This window comes from Eptatretus burgeri, chromosome 12, assembly GCF_056783735.1.
Source record: "Eptatretus burgeri isolate ZD-2024b chromosome 12, Ebu_testis_v1, whole genome shotgun sequence".
In the NCBI taxonomy this organism is placed as follows: Eukaryota; Metazoa; Chordata; class Myxini; order Myxiniformes; family Myxinidae; genus Eptatretus; species Eptatretus burgeri.
Window position 1 is genome coordinate 42,841,774 of NC_140972.1, and position 20,810 is coordinate 42,862,583.

At 41.2% G+C, this 20,810-nt stretch overlaps 1 protein-coding gene across 2 annotated transcripts in view; it reads right to left on the reverse strand.

The window, feature by feature from the left end:
* Nucleotides 1-20,810, reverse strand: part of LOC147015502 (A disintegrin and metalloproteinase with thrombospondin motifs 17-like) — a 359,529-nt gene that overhangs the window by 57,427 nt on the left and 281,292 nt on the right. For both annotated transcript variants that reach the window (XM_085850288.1, XM_085850287.1), the window contains exon 25: nucleotides 11,904-12,081. In XM_085850288.1, coding sequence (XP_085706414.1) covers nucleotides 11,904-12,081 — 178 coding nt within the window. The remainder of the gene's footprint in view (nucleotides 1-11,903; nucleotides 12,082-20,810) is intronic.

Sequence of the window (20,810 nt, forward strand, 5' to 3'; positions counted from 1 at the left end):
GGCCCTCGAGGTGCTGAATGAGGAGTCAGAGCCGTTGGGATTACGGGTTTCTTGGGTCAAAACTAAGATCCAGGCTTTCGGTGACATCTTGGATGCTGCTGTCCTGTCTGTGTCTGTTTGTGGTGAGGATGTTGAGGTCATGGAGAGATTCACTTACCTTGGCAGTGATATTCATGTCTCTGCTGGCTGCGAGTCAGAGGTCAATAGACGTCTGGGTCGGGCCTGGGGAGTCATTGATTCACTGGATCATGGGGTGTGGCGCTGCCGGTACCTGTGCGGGAGGACGAAAGTCCGAGTCTTCAGGTCCTTGGTACTTCCAATCTTGTTCTATGGATGCGAGACTTGGACTCTGACCAAGGATCTGAGACGGAGACTTAATTCCTTTGGTACCAGGTCTCTTCGGAGAATCCTTGGCTATCGCTGGTCGGATTTTGTTTCCAACGAGCGGTTGCTGAGAGAGACTCGGATGAGATTTGTTACCTGCATAGTCCGTGAGCGTCAGTTGCGGCTGTATGGACATGTGGCTCGTTTTCCTGACGCTGATCCTGCTTACCAGATTCTCTCAGCGAGGGAGTCTCGTGAGTGGAGGAGGCCAGTGGGCCGACCACGTGCCTCATGATTGCAGCAGGTTGACCATCATCTCGAGGAGATGGGGATGGGCCTGGCATCTGCCTGGGGGATGGCCAGACGGAGGCCCCTGGAGTACCGGCGGAAAGTGGACGCAGCGACGTGCTGTTCTGGCACATGCTCCCATACCTGACCTACCTGACCTGTATGTATATATATATATATATATATATATATATATATATATATATATATATATATATATATATATATATATATATATATATATATATATATATATATATATATATATGGGTATATATATGTACATATATATATATATATATATATATATATATATATATATATATATATATATATATATATGTGTATATATATGTATATATATATATATATATATATATGTACATATATATATATATATATATATATATATATATATGTATATATGTATATATGTATATATATATATATATATCTATCATATATATATATATATATATATATATATATATATCTATCATATATATATATATATATATATATATATATATATATATATATATATATGTAGATGCAGGGGGAGCATGGAGAGAGATGCCACAGTAAGTGCAGGCAAGTCGATACCCAGGGAGATGCTCCAGTGGAGAGACCCAAAGAGATGCCCGGACAGTCAGACAAGACACGTGGAGAAGGTGGAGAAGGGCCTGAAGGAGGTTTCGTCATCTCTACCCCTTTCCAAAATTCCCCTATTCACACTTTTTTCAACCCCACTCCCCTTGCCATCCCCCTCACCCCCTGATCTCCACATTTTATTTCAATAATCTCACTCTTCCCTGAATCTAGATATTTTAAAACAAAAAGGTGTACGTATTTCCCTCCTCTCCCTTCTTCCCAATCCTCTCCAATTTAGTCATTATCTTATTTCTATTCTTTCTGCACCTCATTATTCAGCCAGTAAACTGTGACTCGTAAAAGGATAAAAATGACAAGAAACAGCCTCTCGTTTTACAACCCACCCAGACACATTGTTCAGCATGAGGCATTGGCTAAGGATTACGTATAAAAGCTTTGCAGTTGGCAGCAGGCCCGATGGCAATCCAAGTGTTTTACATGGGGTAAAAACGACGGTCTTCTCAGCTACTCATGATTATGGTTGCAAATCATAGATGGCACATGCAGAGGGAGTGAAACCCCACACAGTCAGATAATGTATCACCAGGAGAAAGGAACTCGTATAACTTAAGCGTTTACTATTGTAAATATTTTTAAAAATCGAGTATGCAGTTATAAAGGACGAAATGTGCCCACAAGCCAATAGTATATTGCCAAGAAAATATGCATAATCCTATTGAACGGTTCACAAAGGAATTTGTGGTCCATTAAACCATGGAACACATATATCATACTGTATATGTGATGTCCGGCAGCGAACCAATGAATAAATTAATGAAGCGGTAATATGAATCGTGGAACGTAAGAATACAACAACGAACTCTTTACAAAACCAGAAGGAAACTCGGTACAGCGCATACATCCGCACCATAATGCCTGATCCACGAGAACATATCTGGCCCAATACATTTTTGAGATATCGTGCTATGTATCGCTTTTCAGCCCTATCTCTCAATGGTGAAGAATCACTTTAAAATTCTCGTAGTCGGATACGGATTCGGATCTTCACCAAAATTCAATCAATTCTTCCTTGTCACACACACCCAAGCTGTCCATCAATATGCCCTGAACTCATGGCCGACATTGAGGGCCTCAATCCATTGTTGTGTGAGTATAAGCAGCATGTCCAACTAAAGGCCCGGTCACACCTTGACGTTTTAGCCAACGTATGCCGATTTTTGAATTTTTTTTCTAAAACGCTGGCACACGTTGAATACGTTATGGGTAAGTTTTGATAACATTGAGAGCACGCTGAAAAATCGTTGTACGTTGGCTTTAAAGTTGTACTTTTTGGTTGTTCTCAAATTTTTTCATGCTTGAAATTTCACAACGTATGCCGGCATATGACTCACACGTTCCGCTACGCTGGCCACAAGTTGTAGGCACGGTCTGCGATCGTTGACAGACGTCAACACATGCTACTTGTAAGTTAATCATAAGTTGAGACACGCCGGGGTAATGTTTAGCATACCCGTAACTTATTTCTAACCTATGATTAACGTGTTGTTGGCACGTTACACGATCGTTGCCACACATCGACAGACGTTACTTTTAAGTTACTCATAGGCTGAAAGACGTCGGTATAATGGATCGTCCTTGCGTCAGCGTCCACGGCCACGGCCAGGACACTTATTTGCAGCATTCTTCAAACTTTTCTTCGGCATGACGAGGATGTTCACACTTCGATGTCTAGCTTGGCTATGATTCCAATTGTCCATCGGCAGCGTCTATTTAAAATAGTCGAGTTTGAGCGTTTTAACACGTTCAGAAGAAACGCTTCAAATTTCAAAACCCCAGCGTCAAAAAACAAAGGCGAGTGACAGCAATTTAAATCGTTCGTTGTAAACAATGAAAATAGCAGAGTGGTACCGTTTAAAAGTCGTTGAGTGTAAAAAAAATCCAATTGTTGAGCGCAAGCGTCTACTTTCAATAGTGGAGATGCAGCCATTTAAATCGTTGAGTGGCAGCCTATGAATAGCAAACCCCACGTCACCGGCAAAGATAAACTGCCGCACGATATGGATAAGTTAGGCTATCTTTGGGCATAGTTTGTGAACGCCGGCTTCACGATAATTATTCGTTGGTATATCGTATCTATAAGTAATCAAAGCGCTCTATGCACATTATTAGTTCATTGTGCATTTGTCCAACCCGTTATGAATAGACCTAAATCGTAAAAACAAGCTATAGCTCATTGTTGAAAAAGCCCCATAAAAAATTAGCCGCGAAGAACTTCTAACAATGGTGAAAAAATGTCTCCTACCCGTGGACACGCGGACGCAAGGACGATCCATCATAACCCACACCCTCCCCCTCACACTCACCTACTACTGCCAACATGAACAAACTACTACTAATACTAACACTAATACTAATACTGATACTGTTACTGTTACTGCTGACATGGACATCGACTCAAAAAGGACTCGAAAACACTGTTGGGTTCCCCTTTTATGAACAGCATTTTTATATACCAATTCCCAAAACCGCTGGGAACACATCTTTATATGGCAGTTGTAACCTAGAAACACGTTCATTTTTTTTTTTTGTCGACCGGAAGACGTCATTGGAATACGTCTACATACGTCGATGTGTATTGGGACTACGTAAAGAATTGGTTCAAAGCAGGTCAAACATAAGTTAGAAATAAGTTTCGCGTAAAAAAGACATTACCGCGACGTGTTTCGACTTATGAGTAGCTTATAAGTAGCCTTTGTGGACGTGTGTAAGCGTCCACATATCGTGTGTAAAACTTATCCCCATCGCATGCGGAATGTGTGTCATACGCCGAGTACGTCGTAAAATTTTGAACATGTTTAAAATTTCTTGACGTACTCTACTTACTACGACGTATGATAGCGTACTTTAGCGTTGTACTCACGTATACCAAACTTACTCATACCGTATTTGACGTGCCCCAACGTTTTAGACACATTTTTCTTAGGTCGGCATACGCTGGCAAGATCGCCAAGGTGTGACCGCGATGTTGTCACTTCCATTTCTACGGCAGTTATGATTCGAATCGTTGTGCGTCAGCCTTTTAATAGGCTACGTCACGACATCGTCGGCGATGCGTGCAACGCGCTATGCCTAAGTTAGACTATCGTTGGGCATCGGTTGTGTAGGCCGACAACAGGTTCAGCATTCGTTGGTATAAGTTATCTATAACACAACGAAACGTTCTGTGTCCGTTACCAATGCGTTATATATTAGACCAAGTCGCTATGAATACGTCCGAATCTTAAAAAAAAAAACATCAAAAGTTCAACGTAAGCCAGCGTTTTACATAAATTTTAATAAGTTGCCATCGCTGGCTAAAACGTCAAGGTGTGACCGGGCCTTAAGGTGGAGTGACCTGGTCTGAAACCAAATTGGTGATCTGAGATGAGGTTGTTGTCGAAAAGGATGAATTTCTTATCAATTGCGATGATGGATTCCATGACCCTGCTGATGATTGGAAGTAAGATAATAGGTCTGTCATTAAGACATCAGTTTTTGCACATTTTTATCTCGTGCAGTGATGTTGGAGATTTTCCAAGCAGATGGAAGATGACCGAGCACAAATGACAGGGTGAAAAGGGCAGAGAGAGGATGTGTAAGACCAGCAGAGCAGGTTTTTAAGACACATGAGCTGATGCCATCCGATCCACGAGTAGAGTCAGAGTTGAGGGTTGAAAAATCTTCTGCACCTTCTCAGGTGCAAAAGACAGAGTCCATGAGCAGTTGGGTCTGACAGGAAAGGATGGGTACCGAGAGTGAGGGGATAGGGACATAAGATTTAGAAGCAAACACAGAATTGAGGCATTGAGCCTTCTCCCAAGCAGTGTTGGCTGTGGTGCCATTTGAGGAGGAGGAAGGGATGGAAGGGGAGCATAGACCACCAGAAACATACTTAACAAGGTGCCACCAGATTTTAGAGGAGGGAAACACGTTTGAAAGCTCATTCTTCAGGTTCGACAGATGTTGTTTTCTGGCTCTCCTGAGTGGATATACACTTGTTGCAGACTTTTTGGAAAGCTCCGAGATTGCCTTAGATCATATTTTCCTTCCATGAGGTGAACGCAAGTTGTTTCAGGACAACTCCCTCACCACAAGCTTCAGTGTACTATGGGCAGGAGGAAGGGTAAGACAACTGAAGACAAGATGTGATAAATCTGTGCATTAGAGAAAGCAAATTTCCTTGAAAAAATTACCCGGATGAGTTGATATCGGAGAAAGTAGAAATGGGAGACCAGTCTATGTGTTTGATGGTACAACACACAGGTGAATATGAGGTGGGAACGTTGGGAAGTCGCAGGTAAAGGAACTCCTTGGGGTTGGGTAGTGTAGGGTTAGTACAGGGGCAGTAAGAAATTGAGTTCTTGATGTAAAGTGCAATTCCACTGCAGGGGCATGGTTCAGGCCTATCAAATCAGAGGAAACAGTAACTGGGGAGAGACACTAAGGTGTTGGGGACATCCTGTGGGAGGAAGGATTTTCTTATCCAGAAGGGCACTCTGTTTAAAAATGGACTTGGATGAATCCAGTCAGTCAGATGTAAAAACAGATGAAGTCTGGTTTATCGGCAGAGGCCTGGATTGAGAGATCTGTCAGGTTAGAGCGGAGACCTCGTATGTTTGAGATCTACACAGTTAGTGTGTGATGATGCAGGATAGGGGCAAGACAGCAAGGTGAGGCTTTGGGGGATTGGGGCAGGTGGTGTTTGGGGGAAGGTTTGAGTGTGTGAGGTGTGGAGGAAGGTTTGAGTGAGTGTGGTGCGGGACAATGTTTTAGTGTGAAGTGTGCGGGGGAAGTTTGGAGAGTGAGGAGTGCAGGTTCAACATCTCTCTTAATACTATGAGATCTGTTTGTATGTCTATCTATGTGTCACCGTTTATCTCAGAGATGGCCAAACAAATCTTGGTAAATCTTTCAGAGGTTCATCCTTGAGTGCCGAGGAGTTTGTTTTGGAAAAAAAAATTTCTGAAAATTCGGAAAAAAAAAAACGTTGGATTATTTTTTTTGTTGCTCTATAGTGCCTAAGCCTTTGCAGCTATGTGAAAGGTATTATTGATGATCCCTGACCCCATTCCTTAGTGGGTGTATGGAAGTGTTTTAGCCCCCCATAAAAAAGGAAAGAAAACCAAATTTGATTTCTTCAAAATGCCAACAGGATTAGAACAGCACCGGGCAATGTCGGGTACATGGAAACCACCGTAAAATGATGATGATGATGATGATGATGATGATGATATATTATATTCACACCAGTATATATACCGTGCATTCAGAAAGTATTCAGACTCGTCAACTTTTGTCACATTTTGTTGTGTTACAGCCTGAATTTAAAATGAATTAAAGTTAATTTTTTTATCACCAAGTACTGCTAAACTGAAGGCTTTTGAAAGTGCCAATAAAGTGATTTGTGTTTTACAGTGTTCCAGTATATAATTCAATTGGAATTAAATTAAAGATCTTAAAGGATGTAGACAAAAACATGTTCATAAGTTTACCGTGTCTTTTACACCACCTTATTTAGCATGTTATATTAGTTATCCATGCCTATTGTTTGTGTCCTTTATAATGTCGTTATCAACATTAAGTTTCCTGTTTGGAATGATTTTCAAATTTGTTTGATTGCCAGACAGGCAGAGTAAAAGTATGATCTCTCTCTCCTTTCTACACATGCGTAATCGGGACGACTTCAGAGACAAAGTACTGGTAAACTACAGGTTCATTTTCCGATTCATATTCGAAATATAACATCAATTTAAATCACGTTGTTCCTCGATCATAAACTGATGTTTGTATAAAGACAGACATACAGACAGGCAGACAAAGTGAACCAATTTCTTACCCCTGCTTTTTGTTTCACGTATGCGAGGTAATCATCGATCCAGAGAAATCTCCATTTACAGGCCTTGCCATAAACCATTACCCAAAACTATAAGGGCACTCGGTAGAGTGCATACCTCCACCCTGTTATGCCTGATCCACGAGAACATATCTGGCCCAATACATTTTTGAGATATCGTGCTATATCTCGTTTTTAGCCCGATGTCTCAATGGTGAAGAATCACTTTAAAAATTCTAGTTGTCGTATCTGGATTTGGATCTTCACCAAAATGGAATCAGTTTTTCGTTGTCACACACCGAACATGTCCACCAAGCTTCATCTGAACCCGTCCGCAACTTTTTGAGATATCGTGTTACATATTGTTTTTGGCATGAACTATCAATGGTGAAGAACCACTTCAAAAATTCTAGTAGTCGGATTCGGATCCGGATCTTCATCAAAATCTAAACAGTTCATCCTTGTCACACACCGAACCTGTCCACAAAATATTATCCAGATCTGTCCACAACTTTTTGAGACATCATGTCCACAAACAGACAAACAGAATGATGGAAAGGGGTGAAAACATAACCTTCTTCACCTTTGGTGGCAGAGGTAATGAACGATCCAGTGGTCATATATTTTGCTTTTAATAGGTAATACGATCGTGGCATTTTACACCAACTTGAAAGAGGAGGGAAGTGGGAAGGGGTGGGAGGGAGAGGAGAGGCAGAGGAGAGGGAGAGGAGAAAGAGAGGCTGAGGAGGATCAAAAAAGGTAGAGGAGTTTTGGAGCAATAATTGTATGAGTAGTAACTGGAGGAAACATCAGCAGGGTGAATGGTTATATTGAAGGTATATGAAGGAAGAGTAGTCAATAATTCCACAATTTTGCATACGTAATAACATGTGTATGTGTATATATATATATATATATATATATATATATATATATATATATATATATATATATATATATATATATATATATATATTACCATTTTCGAGGGGTAAGAATGCAGAGGTGATACGATTTGTAAAATAGTTTAACCGAGAATTTTTCGATTTGATATTATCTGATGTTGCATTGTAAGTTTTTGATGTTATCAGTGGAATATGAATAAAGTTTTCAATTACCAAAAAATAAAAACAAAAAACATATCCATGCTCACTATTTACCTGTTTTGTTTTGTTCTTGTTTTCTCCAACTTGTAAGTTGGTATGTTTCTTTCCTCTTCTCTCTCTTGTTCATGAATCCCATGATTGCATATATGATTGTACGTGTTGTCCAATGTCAGCTAGTTCATTGCCTCAAATTTCTGTCTCCTCACTCTTTCATGAACCTAGACTTTGTATACAAAAAAAGGGATCAATTTCTATTCAGGCTTACCGAGTTTATAAAGTACATTGAGGTTATAATTTGCAGAATGCATGGAGGAGAGGAAGGCAAAGCTTATTGATATACATTACACCTTCTTGTGAATGGCAATTTTATCTTGGTTCATCATCTCAAGTAGTTAGCCTATTTGTGTTGAATGACAATGAACAAAGGCAATATTTCCAGTCATTCTTTTTTTTTTTTCCTGTTGGTTCATGGAGGAGTGGGTGATGCATTTGAAAAATAAAAAAAGACAAATAAATAGTCATTATCTTTGTGAGACACCATCAGATTTGCAAGATACAGTAGCTGTCAAGCCAGCATGGTGTCCACATGCTATATCCCGTATCTCCTGACGCATTCAAGATCCGATGCCTTGCTGGTGTTTGAAGTCCATACAGTAGCACTTATAATAGGAAGTAACTCTTGGTCGAATTTATAAAATTTATGTGCTACAAGTTGTTGTTGTTTGTCTTTCGGCTGCTCCCATTAGGGGTCGCCACAGCAGATCATCCGTTATGATCCGCATACTGATTTGGCATAGGTTTTACGCCAGATGCCCTTCCTGACGCAACCCTGGTCGACTCGTACGACACAGGGATAAGGATTGGGTTTTGCCATGATTCCGGGCTGCTCTACACCCTCTCAAAGCACGGCCCAGTGCAGAGCTCCCGTCCTCAAGTGATCCTCCAACCCAAGCCTCCGAGTAGCAGGATTACAGGCGCACGCCATGACGCCCGGTCTTAAATGTATATGCTACAAGCAAGCCTTAAAATAATTTAAAGAAAAGGATTAGAAATAAGGAAATTATATAGCCAAGTACCTTAATCCACAGCATTTCCTGAGTCATGCATTAACAATGACAGACCCAATAACATTTTACTTCCTCCCAGAAAAAAAAAATAATATACTCCACCACACCTGCCACGATACTTCATTTACTTCATTAGCCCAATACTGTACTTTCTCTACATCTCCAGTATTCAATGTGATGGGAATAATCGGTTGATCCACTTAATGAGAAAATAAAATTCCAAATTTGACCTGAAAACCTTTTTTTGAACAATTTGGACTCCTGAATAACAATAATCTTTGTTTTAAAAGGCAGTTAATGAAGTTGTGTGTTATTGTATTCGATAAACAAACCTTTACATATGAACTGGATGTATTTCAGTGTTTTTTATTTACTTAATTAATTTTAAGTAATGTGTAAATGAATATTTGCAGACGAGTTCATATCACTGTTACTGAACAAATTCCAAATTCCTGCCCAAATCAAATCCGGTCGAACATCACACCTGGCCAGCAAGTTCATCAAAGACTCGGGCCATATATCCATCTCTGCCAACCCCACAATAATGTGGGATTCATTGGAGCCATAGTAGTAGTAGTAGTAGTAGTAGTAGTAGTAGTAGTAGTAGTAGTAGTAGTAGTAGTAGTAGTAATTTTTTTTTGTTAAAATGGCTTTATAGGATTGCTCTCGGTGTGCAGGAAGGCTCAGGCAGATATAGGTTTTCTGTTTAATGTGTCGTACTCATCGGAGTAGCAGTATCAGTAGTAGTCGTAGTAGTAGTAGTAGTAGTAGTAGTAGTAGTAGTAGTAGTAGTAGTAGTAGCAGTAGCAGAAGATTATAAATGAATGTAAGTCATATACATTTTCCATTATACCTTACTTCCTTCCTAAAAGTAATTAAATGAAGAAAAAAAAACACTCCAACAACCAAGGAATACAATTACATTGTGATCATCGAAGTGTGACCACACCAAACCAGCTAATAAGGTTGTTGTCTTAAACACCGACTCCTTTCCCTTTAATGATGAGTTTATTGTCATATATATATATATATATATATATATATATATATATATATATATATATATATATATATATATATATATATATATATATATATATATATATATATATATATATATATGTGATCCGCATACAATGAGACGCACTTTTACAGTACATGCTTAAAAATTACATTGAATAATAAATAGATACGAAATAAATTAATTGTGGCCCAGGCAAAAATCCATCTATCCATTGGGAGCATACTCTGTTGCAGAGCATTGGTGCTGCCTAAGCAGTCTCCTTGGCTATTGGTCACAATCCTGGACAGGTCGCCACTCCAACACAGTATACCAGCAAGCTGGCACTCATTTTGCCGACCTCGGAAGGATGACAGGCAGAGTGAACCCCACCTGGTATTAATTCAACAGCCAAGGGGGATTTGAACTCAGGATCCAAAGATCCCAATTCCACCACTCTAACCATTAAGCCAACACCAGGCATGGCAAATATGTGACAGTTAAAACTATAGTATATCAGAGTTCTACTCTCCTATACTAAAGTTGGTAATGGATTCAACTACAGTAGTCTGCAGAGAATTACCAAAAGAAAGGAATGCTATTTTTGCCTGGGGCATGAGTATGGAGACCCCTAAAGCAACATTTTGGAGATTAAACGAGTGGCATGTATTAAAATATCCATATCCATTCTTTGGATGCTCACAAAACTTTTGACACAGATTCATTGAGGGTGTGGATTACAGTTTGGTAAAAGCTATCTTGCAAGCAATTACAGTTTGTCTTGATGGAATGATAGCGTTTACCGAGCGGAGAAGTTTAGAAATGCCGTGTGCTGGGTGGTACTCCTCTCGGACGATAGCTTTTACTCGTTTTGCTACTCGACCGGAGTACAGGTTCTCAATAGAAGGCAGATCGCATAAAATAATTTTACAGGCAGTCTTTACTATCCAGTTGGGTCGGGATCAGTCATCTCATGTTGAGTTACAATATCAAACAGTGAAAGACAGTGCCAGCACACTCTCTATCACCGCCTGATATAACTTGATCAACACATGACGGCCGACACCGAAACTTTTCAACCTTCAAAGAAAGAACAACCATTGCTGAGTCTTCTTCACACAGTGATTGGTATTTTTCTCACACTTAAGGTTATTGGAAATATGATCTCAAGCACAGTAAAACTAGACGTTCAATAGATTTCATAATGAAGGATTTTGAGCACACCGTTCTGTAATAACTTCGGAAACTCACCGTGGAACACTTTGACACAGGGATAATTATAGACTTTTTCAAAACACTGGTAGTTTTACAAGACTGAAGTGATCAGTTAAAAAGTACAGTTAGAATGGGTTACATTTCATCAGCACAAGACCACAGCAGGCCGGAGCTGATACCATCAGGACCAGTTGCTTTCCTGACCTTCAAGTTCATCAGAACGTGCCGAGTGTCACAGAGATAACAAAAGCAGACATTTAATCCTGATTGTGCCTCATCTGATGCTTCATACCATCTATGTGGGGTGGTTATAGCAATGGCATGCAGAATTGTGATGTGTGGATGAATTTGTGACATGCACAATCGTGGAAATTCACATTTTCTAAGAAAACAGTTTTCATTGAATTGTGTGCTCTCACCAAGCCTTTGTGAGGTGATCTTTTTGACACTGATGGTGACATCGCAAGGTTTCTGATGGCATTTCATGTAAGAAGATGGCTTGAGAGATGGAAGGCAGTCTTTGCCATGGCGACCTGATATTCGATGCATGCAATGGACTGCACGAGATTGCAATCCTCGTCCACAACTGCAAGAACACTGCACACAGACCACAGCATAAAGTAAATGCTTTCATACCCATCCATCCATCTATCCATCGGGACCATACTTTGTACAGAGCGTTGGGGCTGCCGAAGCAGTCTCCAAAGCTATGAGGCACAATCCTGGACAGGTTGTCACTCCGACGAAGGATACTCGAATGGCTCAATCATCCCAGCAAGCTGGTACTCATTTTGCCAATCTCAGAAGGATGACAGGCTGAGTCAACCCCACCTGGTATTAATTCAATGAGAACCAGGATTTGAATTCAGGACCCTATGATCCCAAGCCCACCACCTTAACCATTAAGCCAACACCAGGCATACCTGGCTCCGTTACTCCTACATGTGCGTGAAAGTCTCCTGCAATGCACAGCATCACTGAACAACACAAAACTGATCACTGAAGCCATATGCTACTACTCAACCTTTAACATCCATTTTATGGAATATCATGGCACCTGCATTCAAAGTTAGTTATTGCTGAATACGGTTATAACCCATGATATACAGGGAGCTATGCCTGGTTTAATTAGACAATAGGGACCAAAATTCTCAATAGTGTGGTTCCATTTCTTGAATCTTGATCTTGAAAAGATCCAAACCATTTCTCCATCAGTCCAAATCTTGAAAAGCTCTTTCTTAAGTTTAGCCACATTAGACTCATTCCCTTGGCGTCGAATTGAAATGGCACAATATCACACATGTATTTCGATTTTCGAATCCAGGCACCAAACTAGTAATTTCAGATTTCTGCCACCCTTCGCAGAATGGAAACATGACTTAGGAATGAATAGAGATCAGACTAATTAGCACAATAATGACACCAATTTGTGACTTCTTCTTTGTGTGGAACCTATGGCTTCTGGTTGCATCATTAGTTGAGGGGACAGCTGTGCACTGGTACTCATTTCGCTGACCTCGGAAGGATGATAGGATGAGTCAACCCCACCTGGTGTTAATTCAACAGCCGATACGGGCCAGAACTCAGAACCCTAAGATCTCAAGCCAGCCACCCAAACCACTAAGCCAACACCAGGCTTATTAATTAGTGACAATCATACCTTTAATTAGAATAATGAGTACAAACACGGAAATTGTCAGAAACAAAAGCTGACCATACATGCAACAATAATCACATACTTAAGCACGAAAATAAATTAGAATAAGTCTTAAAATTCTTATTAAAGTAAATGACAGTAGCCAAACATGAACACTTCCACTTAAATTGATGTCAGCAGAACAAACGTGACTCAACGTGCATGAGATATACTTGATACATGCACTCTGAATTTACCACTCAAAAATGATTACAAATCAGACTAATTAGCATAAGAATGACATTATTTAGTGATAATTACACCTTTAATGAGATGAATGAGTACAAACAAGAAACTTGTCACAAATAAAAGCTGACAACATATCTAACAAGAATCAGCTATTTAATCAACAGGGAACCCAAATGCTCAGACCACCTCAACTCTACTCTATCCCTTGATACTCTACAAAATAGATAAGATGTGTCTTTTTCCGATTTCAAAATTATATAATTGGTAAATATTGTGATAAAATGTCGAAATCTTCATCTTTTTCATGTCGTATCAGGAAGTAGACCGTCATATCCATACTGGCTTTGGGTTACATCGTGGTATGATTTAACTCAAACGGCGAATAATTTTCCTTTTTCCATAAATATGCCTCATCAATGCATCCTTGGTGCTTGGAGTTATACAAACCAAGATGGTTTCATACAAACAGATGGTTTCATAATACAAACCCACTCCACAATCCCCCATCCACTGGGGAGGCACATCGACACCTTACGCACATGACGGTGGGACACGGCACGGACACGGACACGAATGGCGTCTGGGGAAAGCATGAAATGGGACGATCCTATAACATACAAGACAACAAGTTAGCAGCCTGCGATGGTGGGACAAAGAATTTGTTGCCCATTTTGCCTGCGGTGTCGGAGTGTGCCTTGGTGGTGTGTGCAATCCTTGTAGTCAAGCAATGATGGGTATTTCTGCTTGAGTAATATACAAGCCGATTTGTCAATTAATACAAAATCCCTCCCTTATAAACAGTCAATTGAACATAAAATTAAACCCTGCCGAGCTGAAGTGAGCATGCAACCAGCGTTTTCGTCTTCATTAACACTTCCACATTCTTCCTCTGAATCGCTCGAAATGATACAGCACGACAATTCCCCCATAAGTGTTTCTATTACTATTTCTGCCTCTGACGGTTCCTTCAAAATCCCACTGTGATCACTTTCAACATTCTGAGAACCGTTAAGAGTTGTTTATGACTGTGGAATCGGTGTCGGAATCTGAGCTTGACGTGCACTGTTTCTCCATGTAAGCCTCCATTCGGATCAAGATGAGTTAATAATGTGACATCACTGGCGAAATCGAAAATCGACACTCTCGGGCTTTTTTCGGCACTTTGTGATTGGCAAAAAAAATGCAATTTTTCTTTTCTCTTCAAATTACACCATGACAAATCTCAATGGTTTTCAGGAAAAAAAAAAGCAAAATTGCGTTTGTGTTCCCCTTTAAGAACTAAAATAAATCAGAATTATTGATAGATTATCACCAATCAATGAGCACCTTGTTTTAAAGAAGACATGCACCGATTCGTCAAACATGATGGCTCTTCCACTATGCCCACAACAATTGCATCATATTGATTACTGATTTTTTTTTTGCCTTGGCCACGAACGTGAATTCAAAACAATTAAAGCGAAACATTATTTTTGTGCATTTGTCAACCATGTCATTGGATGACAGAATTGAGGCACTTTTGGCACTTTTTCTTTGAAATGAGATCAAGGGCATGAACTTCCTCAGCTTCATCGTCACTTTGCGCCATTTTGCGGACTATGAAATCGTATCGTGTGCATTCATCCTACTGCAAGAGCGTGTCTGGTGAAAACCTCTGTGAATATGTCATCCAACAATGAAGATGAGCACAATTTCCAATTCTGTTTTTCAGAAAATCCCACTTCAATCACTTTCTTTCATTTTCTTAGTGTCCCCAAAGCACATGAGTGCATGGGTGCAGTCCACTTTCAATTCCTTGCATTCTTTAAATCCTCGAATCTAAATCCACTTTCAATCACTTCATATGTCATTGCATCGGTGCAGATGGTGATATGAATTTACGTTCAGTCATCATTTGATATTTTATGCATTTGTTTTCAGGCATCAACTGCACTGTCACAGATGAAGGGGACATTCAACACATTGATTGCCATCAGGAGGATCAAAAAGATCATGGAGGAGCAATGGAGCCTGTTCCTTTGACATACAACCAGCCATCCCTTAAGGCGCTGTCACACCTTGACGATTTAGCCAGCAATGGCAACGTATAAAAATGCATGTAAAACGTCGGCGTACGCTGAAATTTTGAAGTTTTTTTTTAAGTTTTGGTCGTATTCATAACATATTAGTAATGGGCACAGAACGTTTCGTTGTCATAGCGCTTAGGCATAGCGCGCTGCACGTATCGCCGACGAACTCGTGGCGTAGCGTGTTAAAAACCTGCCGCACGCCAATTTAAATCATAACCGCCTGAAAATTGAAAGTGTCAACCACGTAGTCACACCTTGACGATTTAGCCAGCGTATGCCGACCTATGAAAAATTTGCCGAACCAAGCTGGCACACGTCGAATACGTTATGGGTAAGTTGTGTATACATTAAGAGCACACTGAAAAACGATGAAGTACGCTGTCATATTTCGTGGTACCTCTCGTAAGTCATGAAATTTCAAGCATGCTGAAAATTTTACGACGTACTCGCCGTATGGCTCACACGTTCCGCTACGCTGGGAATAAGTTGTAGGCACGTTACACGATCGTTGACACACGTCGACACAAGTTCCTTGTAAGTTACTCATAAGTCGAAACACGTCGAGGTAATGTTTAGCATACCCGAAACTTATTTTCTCCATCAAGGCAAAATTTTCTTTTTTTCTCCTTGGCTCCGTGAAGGCACGTGACAAAATATCTGAAGTTGTTTTTTTTTGTTGTTAAAGTCCATCACGAATTTTAAAATATATTCGGACATTTGCTTTTAAGTTTCGACGTCGACGTGACAATATCCTCAAACAGAAAATATTCACAGAGGAGGAACTAAGAATAAGACATGAGCAAACTGAAGAGGCAATCGGACGTGACGACACGTGACGACACGTGACGAAATATCGGAAGTTATTGTTGTTTTTTTTAAACGCTGCTAATATGCCATTATACGGGAGCTGTAAATTAGAAACACGTTCAGTAAGTTCTGTGGTCGTCCGGAAGACGTCAATCAAATACGTCTACATACGTCAATATGTGTTGGAGGTACGTTACACATAGGTTCAAAGCACGTAACTCATAGGTTAGAAATAAGTTTTGGGTACGCTAAGCATTACTTCGACGTGTTTCAACTTATGAGTAACTTACAAGTAACGTGCCTCGACGTGTCTCAACGATCGCATAACGTGCCTCGACGTGTGTCAACGATCATGTAAGTGCCTACAACACGTTACTCATCAGTTATAAATAAGTTTCGGGTACGCTAATCATTACCTCGACGTGTTTCGACTTATGAGTAACTTACAAGTAACGTGTGTCGACATGTGTCAACGATCGCATAACGTGCCTACAACTTATGGCCAGCATAGCGGAACGTGTGAGTCATACGCTGGCACACGTCGTAAAATTTCAAGCATGCTAAAATTTGAGGACAACCGCAAAGTACAACGATGAAAGCCAGCGTACTACGACGTATGGCAGTGTTTTTCAGCGTGCTCTTAATGTTATCAAAACTTTCCCATAACGTATTCGACGTGTGCCGGCATTTTAGACAAATTTTTCACAAGGCCGAGGTCACATTTGCCACGGCGGCCGTGGGGTCTCCAAAATCTGCGGCCACGAGCAATTATACGGCGGCCGCAGTATTTCCACGGTCACACAATATAGCAGTCACATGTTTTTATTTTTCGGGTAGCCGCACGGCGTATTTAGAAATCGTGGAGACTGAAAACTGGGGGTGCCGTACGGTCTTTGATTTGACGTCGCACGGTGACCTTAGGGCGTCGCTGCGGCGGCCATAAAATTTTCAAGGCAGACGCAAGGCGACCGCAGGGGGGCCCTCAGGCGAACGTGCGGCCAGACGGACGGTAACGAGTGGGTATATATATATATATATATATATATATATATATATATATATATATATATATATATATATATACCAGTTCTTTTTTTACTGAAATAAAAATATACCAGTATATATAACTGAATATACTATAACTATAATATACCGTGGTGCCCCCAGAATCCGAACGCCCAATTGTTTGAACAAATTGGAATCCGAACAATTTTTGAGAAAATTTTGCCCTAAAAACCTAATACATTTTAAAAAACTAACACAACGTGGCATTCATGTTTGTTCACGTGTCTCCCCACCTGTTCGTGCCGCATCTTCGCGCTTTGTTCATTCAGTTCGTCGGTGGAAGTCCTCGTGAAAGGAAGTCCTCGTGAAAGGAAGTCCTCGTGAAAGCATCTCTCGTGTGTCGATCGATACTTTAGGCCTCAGTCACATTTGCTCTACGGCGAGGATACGGCGGCCGTACGCCCTCTGAATTGACAGAAAAGTGCGGCGGCAACAGAGAAACGGAGGTGGTCTCAGGGTGGCCCTACGCCGTATGGCTATATTTTACAGGCCGTAAGGTCGCCGTGGAATTATAACGCGGAGTTATAACTTTTTTCATTTCTACGTTCACCGTAGAAATTGGACAAGCCGAAACAAAAGAACTGGTTAATATATATATATATATATATATATATATATATATATATATATATATATATATATATATATATATATATATATATATATATATATATATATATATATATTAACCCATTCGTTACCGTCCGTCTGGCCGCACGTTCGGCTTAGGGCCCCCTTGCGGTCACCTTGCGTCTGCCTTGAAAATTCTATGGCCGCTGCAGGAATACCCTAAGGTCACCGTGCGACATCAAATCAAAGACCGTACGGCACCCCCACGTTTTCAGTCTCCTCAATTTATAAATACCCCGTGTGTCTACCCGAAAAATAAAAACATATGTGACTGCTACATTGTGTGACCGTGGAAATACTGCTGCCGCTTTATAATTGCTAGTGCCCGTACATTTTATGGACCCTCCGGCCGCAGAGCCAAATGTGACAGGCCTTACCTCGTGTTTTCACCTTCATTTGTGATGTTTGTTTTTTTAATCATCTTGTGTTTTAATTAATAACAAAAAAAGCAATCCGATCACGTGGTGTGGCGGACTGTCGGGCAAGGATTGAATTTCACAGCAAAACCAGTTGTAATTTGGAATATCCATGATTACGTCAGCCCGATGCGTTTGATGAAAGTGATTGTGGTTCTGCGGGCATCATGTTTGATGAGCTGCACTAGGGGCAGCACTCTTGCAAAGTGTGCGAGCAATCGGAACCCAGGACTGAGCACGAGCCTGTGTGGACCTTTGGATGTGGTGATCGTACCAGTTTACATACAACACACTGCCACCAAAGGTCAGTTACTCATCTTATTTTACCTTAAACATGGGGAATTTCAGTTTAAAGTGTCTTGAAAGTGGGTTTTCTTTGGGTCCACGAACGGATTAATTCACTCCATTATTTCTTATTGGGAAAATATTTTTTGAATCTGAACTTTTTGCAATCCGAACAGCCTCCTGGAACGAATTAAATTGGGATTCTGGGGGCACCACTGTATAGGCAAACACCTATACTCCGATCTCTAGCGGTAGCGCACGGTCGACTCAGACTGCCACAGAGGCCATACGAAGGTGAAGGGCGGGCGTAGGGGAACCGTGCGTCGACCCTGCGTTGTCCGCAGGTAGTCACACAGACCGCAAGGCCACCGTACGGCGACCGTGGAAATAGTGCGGCTGGCGTAATTTTTTGGGGGTTGGGAAAATTCATTTTTCATTGAGAAGAGCTTACGGCAGCCGCACGAATAACGCAAGCCCACCGTACGCCCTACGTACGGTCGACGTGGAACACATCTACGTCATAGCTTGGCTTGTCGAATTGCTACGGCGAACGTAGAAATGAAAAAAAAGTTATAACTCCACGCTATAATTCCACGGCGACCCTACGGCCTGTAAAATATAGCCAAACGGCATAGGGCCTCCCTGAGGCCACCTCAGTTTCTCTGCGGCCGCTGCACGTTTCTGTCAATTCAGAGGGCGTACGGCCGCCGTATCCTCGCCATAGAGCAAATGTGACCTAGGCTTAAGTCGGCATACGCTGGCTAAATCGTCAAGGTGTGACAGCACCTTTATCTTTGGAAACCAAGGCCTTCAAGATTATTGGAATGTGCCACAATGTTCAAAGCTGAATCTGTGTGTCTATCACTTTCTCATCACAGACAGGTTGGTGGTATCTCTGTCTTGCACCCTCTGCTCTTTCTGTGCTTTGTCCCCCTAAGGATTCTGCAAGGTGCAGGTAGGTCCAGATTAGATTCATAACAACATAGTCACGAGATCTATGTGGAAAGATGGAGGTCATACATGCACGAGGCTTATGCCATCACCAAGAAGTTTGCCAATGGAAAGGTTGAAAAAGCAAATAAGCATTATGACCGAACAGTGAAGAGTGCTGCACTCCTAGCAGATGACCAAGTTCTGATGAGATGTTTGACACTGAGAGGTCGGCCTGGAATATTACCGGTACTTTGGGATGATAACATGCACATTGTGGTTTACCAAATTAAATTGAAGGATGGATGTGGAGGAAATGAACTCTCCATATAAATCTACTCCTCCCCTTCAGCAGCCGACCAATTACAGTATTAAACAAACTCAGTCCTTCATCAAAGATGGGAGAAAAAGAACTTCATTTCAGAACGGGAATAGGGAGAGTTCCTCGCCCCCCCCCTCCACAACCCCCTTCCCCCACTCTCCCTCTCTCCCCCGATCACTACATGTTAAGTGCAGACTCCAGTTTAGATGAGGACTTCAGATTGATCCAGCCTCGTAACCTATTGGGTGTTGTCAACTAATGAGGAACACATTCTCATGGAGGAGCTGGTGGAGAGTCCCAGATACCAATCCTCTTTGAGAATGAATCCACTTACCGACTTGTTCACGCTAAACACAGAACACACGGAAGTGAAATGTGATTGTGGTTCGGAGTTGTTAACCAACACCAATGATGCACCTGAGTCCCAACAATGCAGTGGTCATCATCCAAGTCATAAGTGACAACAACCACTTGACCAATGACAAGCAAGTAGAGCCATGTACAAGAGCTTTTGTCGTGTATAACCATGTGGAACCACCTGTGATAGGGGCAACGCCCCCCCCCCCTGTACCCCTGGGATGGTTCACTGATGTTTTGGCTCAGTACAGACAACTTATCTCAGTGGCAATTCTGGAGTAAAATCGTATGGTCCATAATGTATCCTGTACAACTCATGTCTGGAGACTGAGCAACTGCTGACGAAGTTGTTATAATAGTGTTGTGGTTGACGAAATTCGCAAACCACCATTCAGGTCCCTTAGGTGAGATATCTCTGTAAGTATATGTGTAGTTAGGCCAAAACCCGTTGTTTAGAGGGAATAAATGTCATTCATTCAGGCTGCGACCCCTCTAGATAGCCGTTTTTCTTTTACTATCTTTATTTTGGACCAGCCGCCATTACTACCATTACTACCACC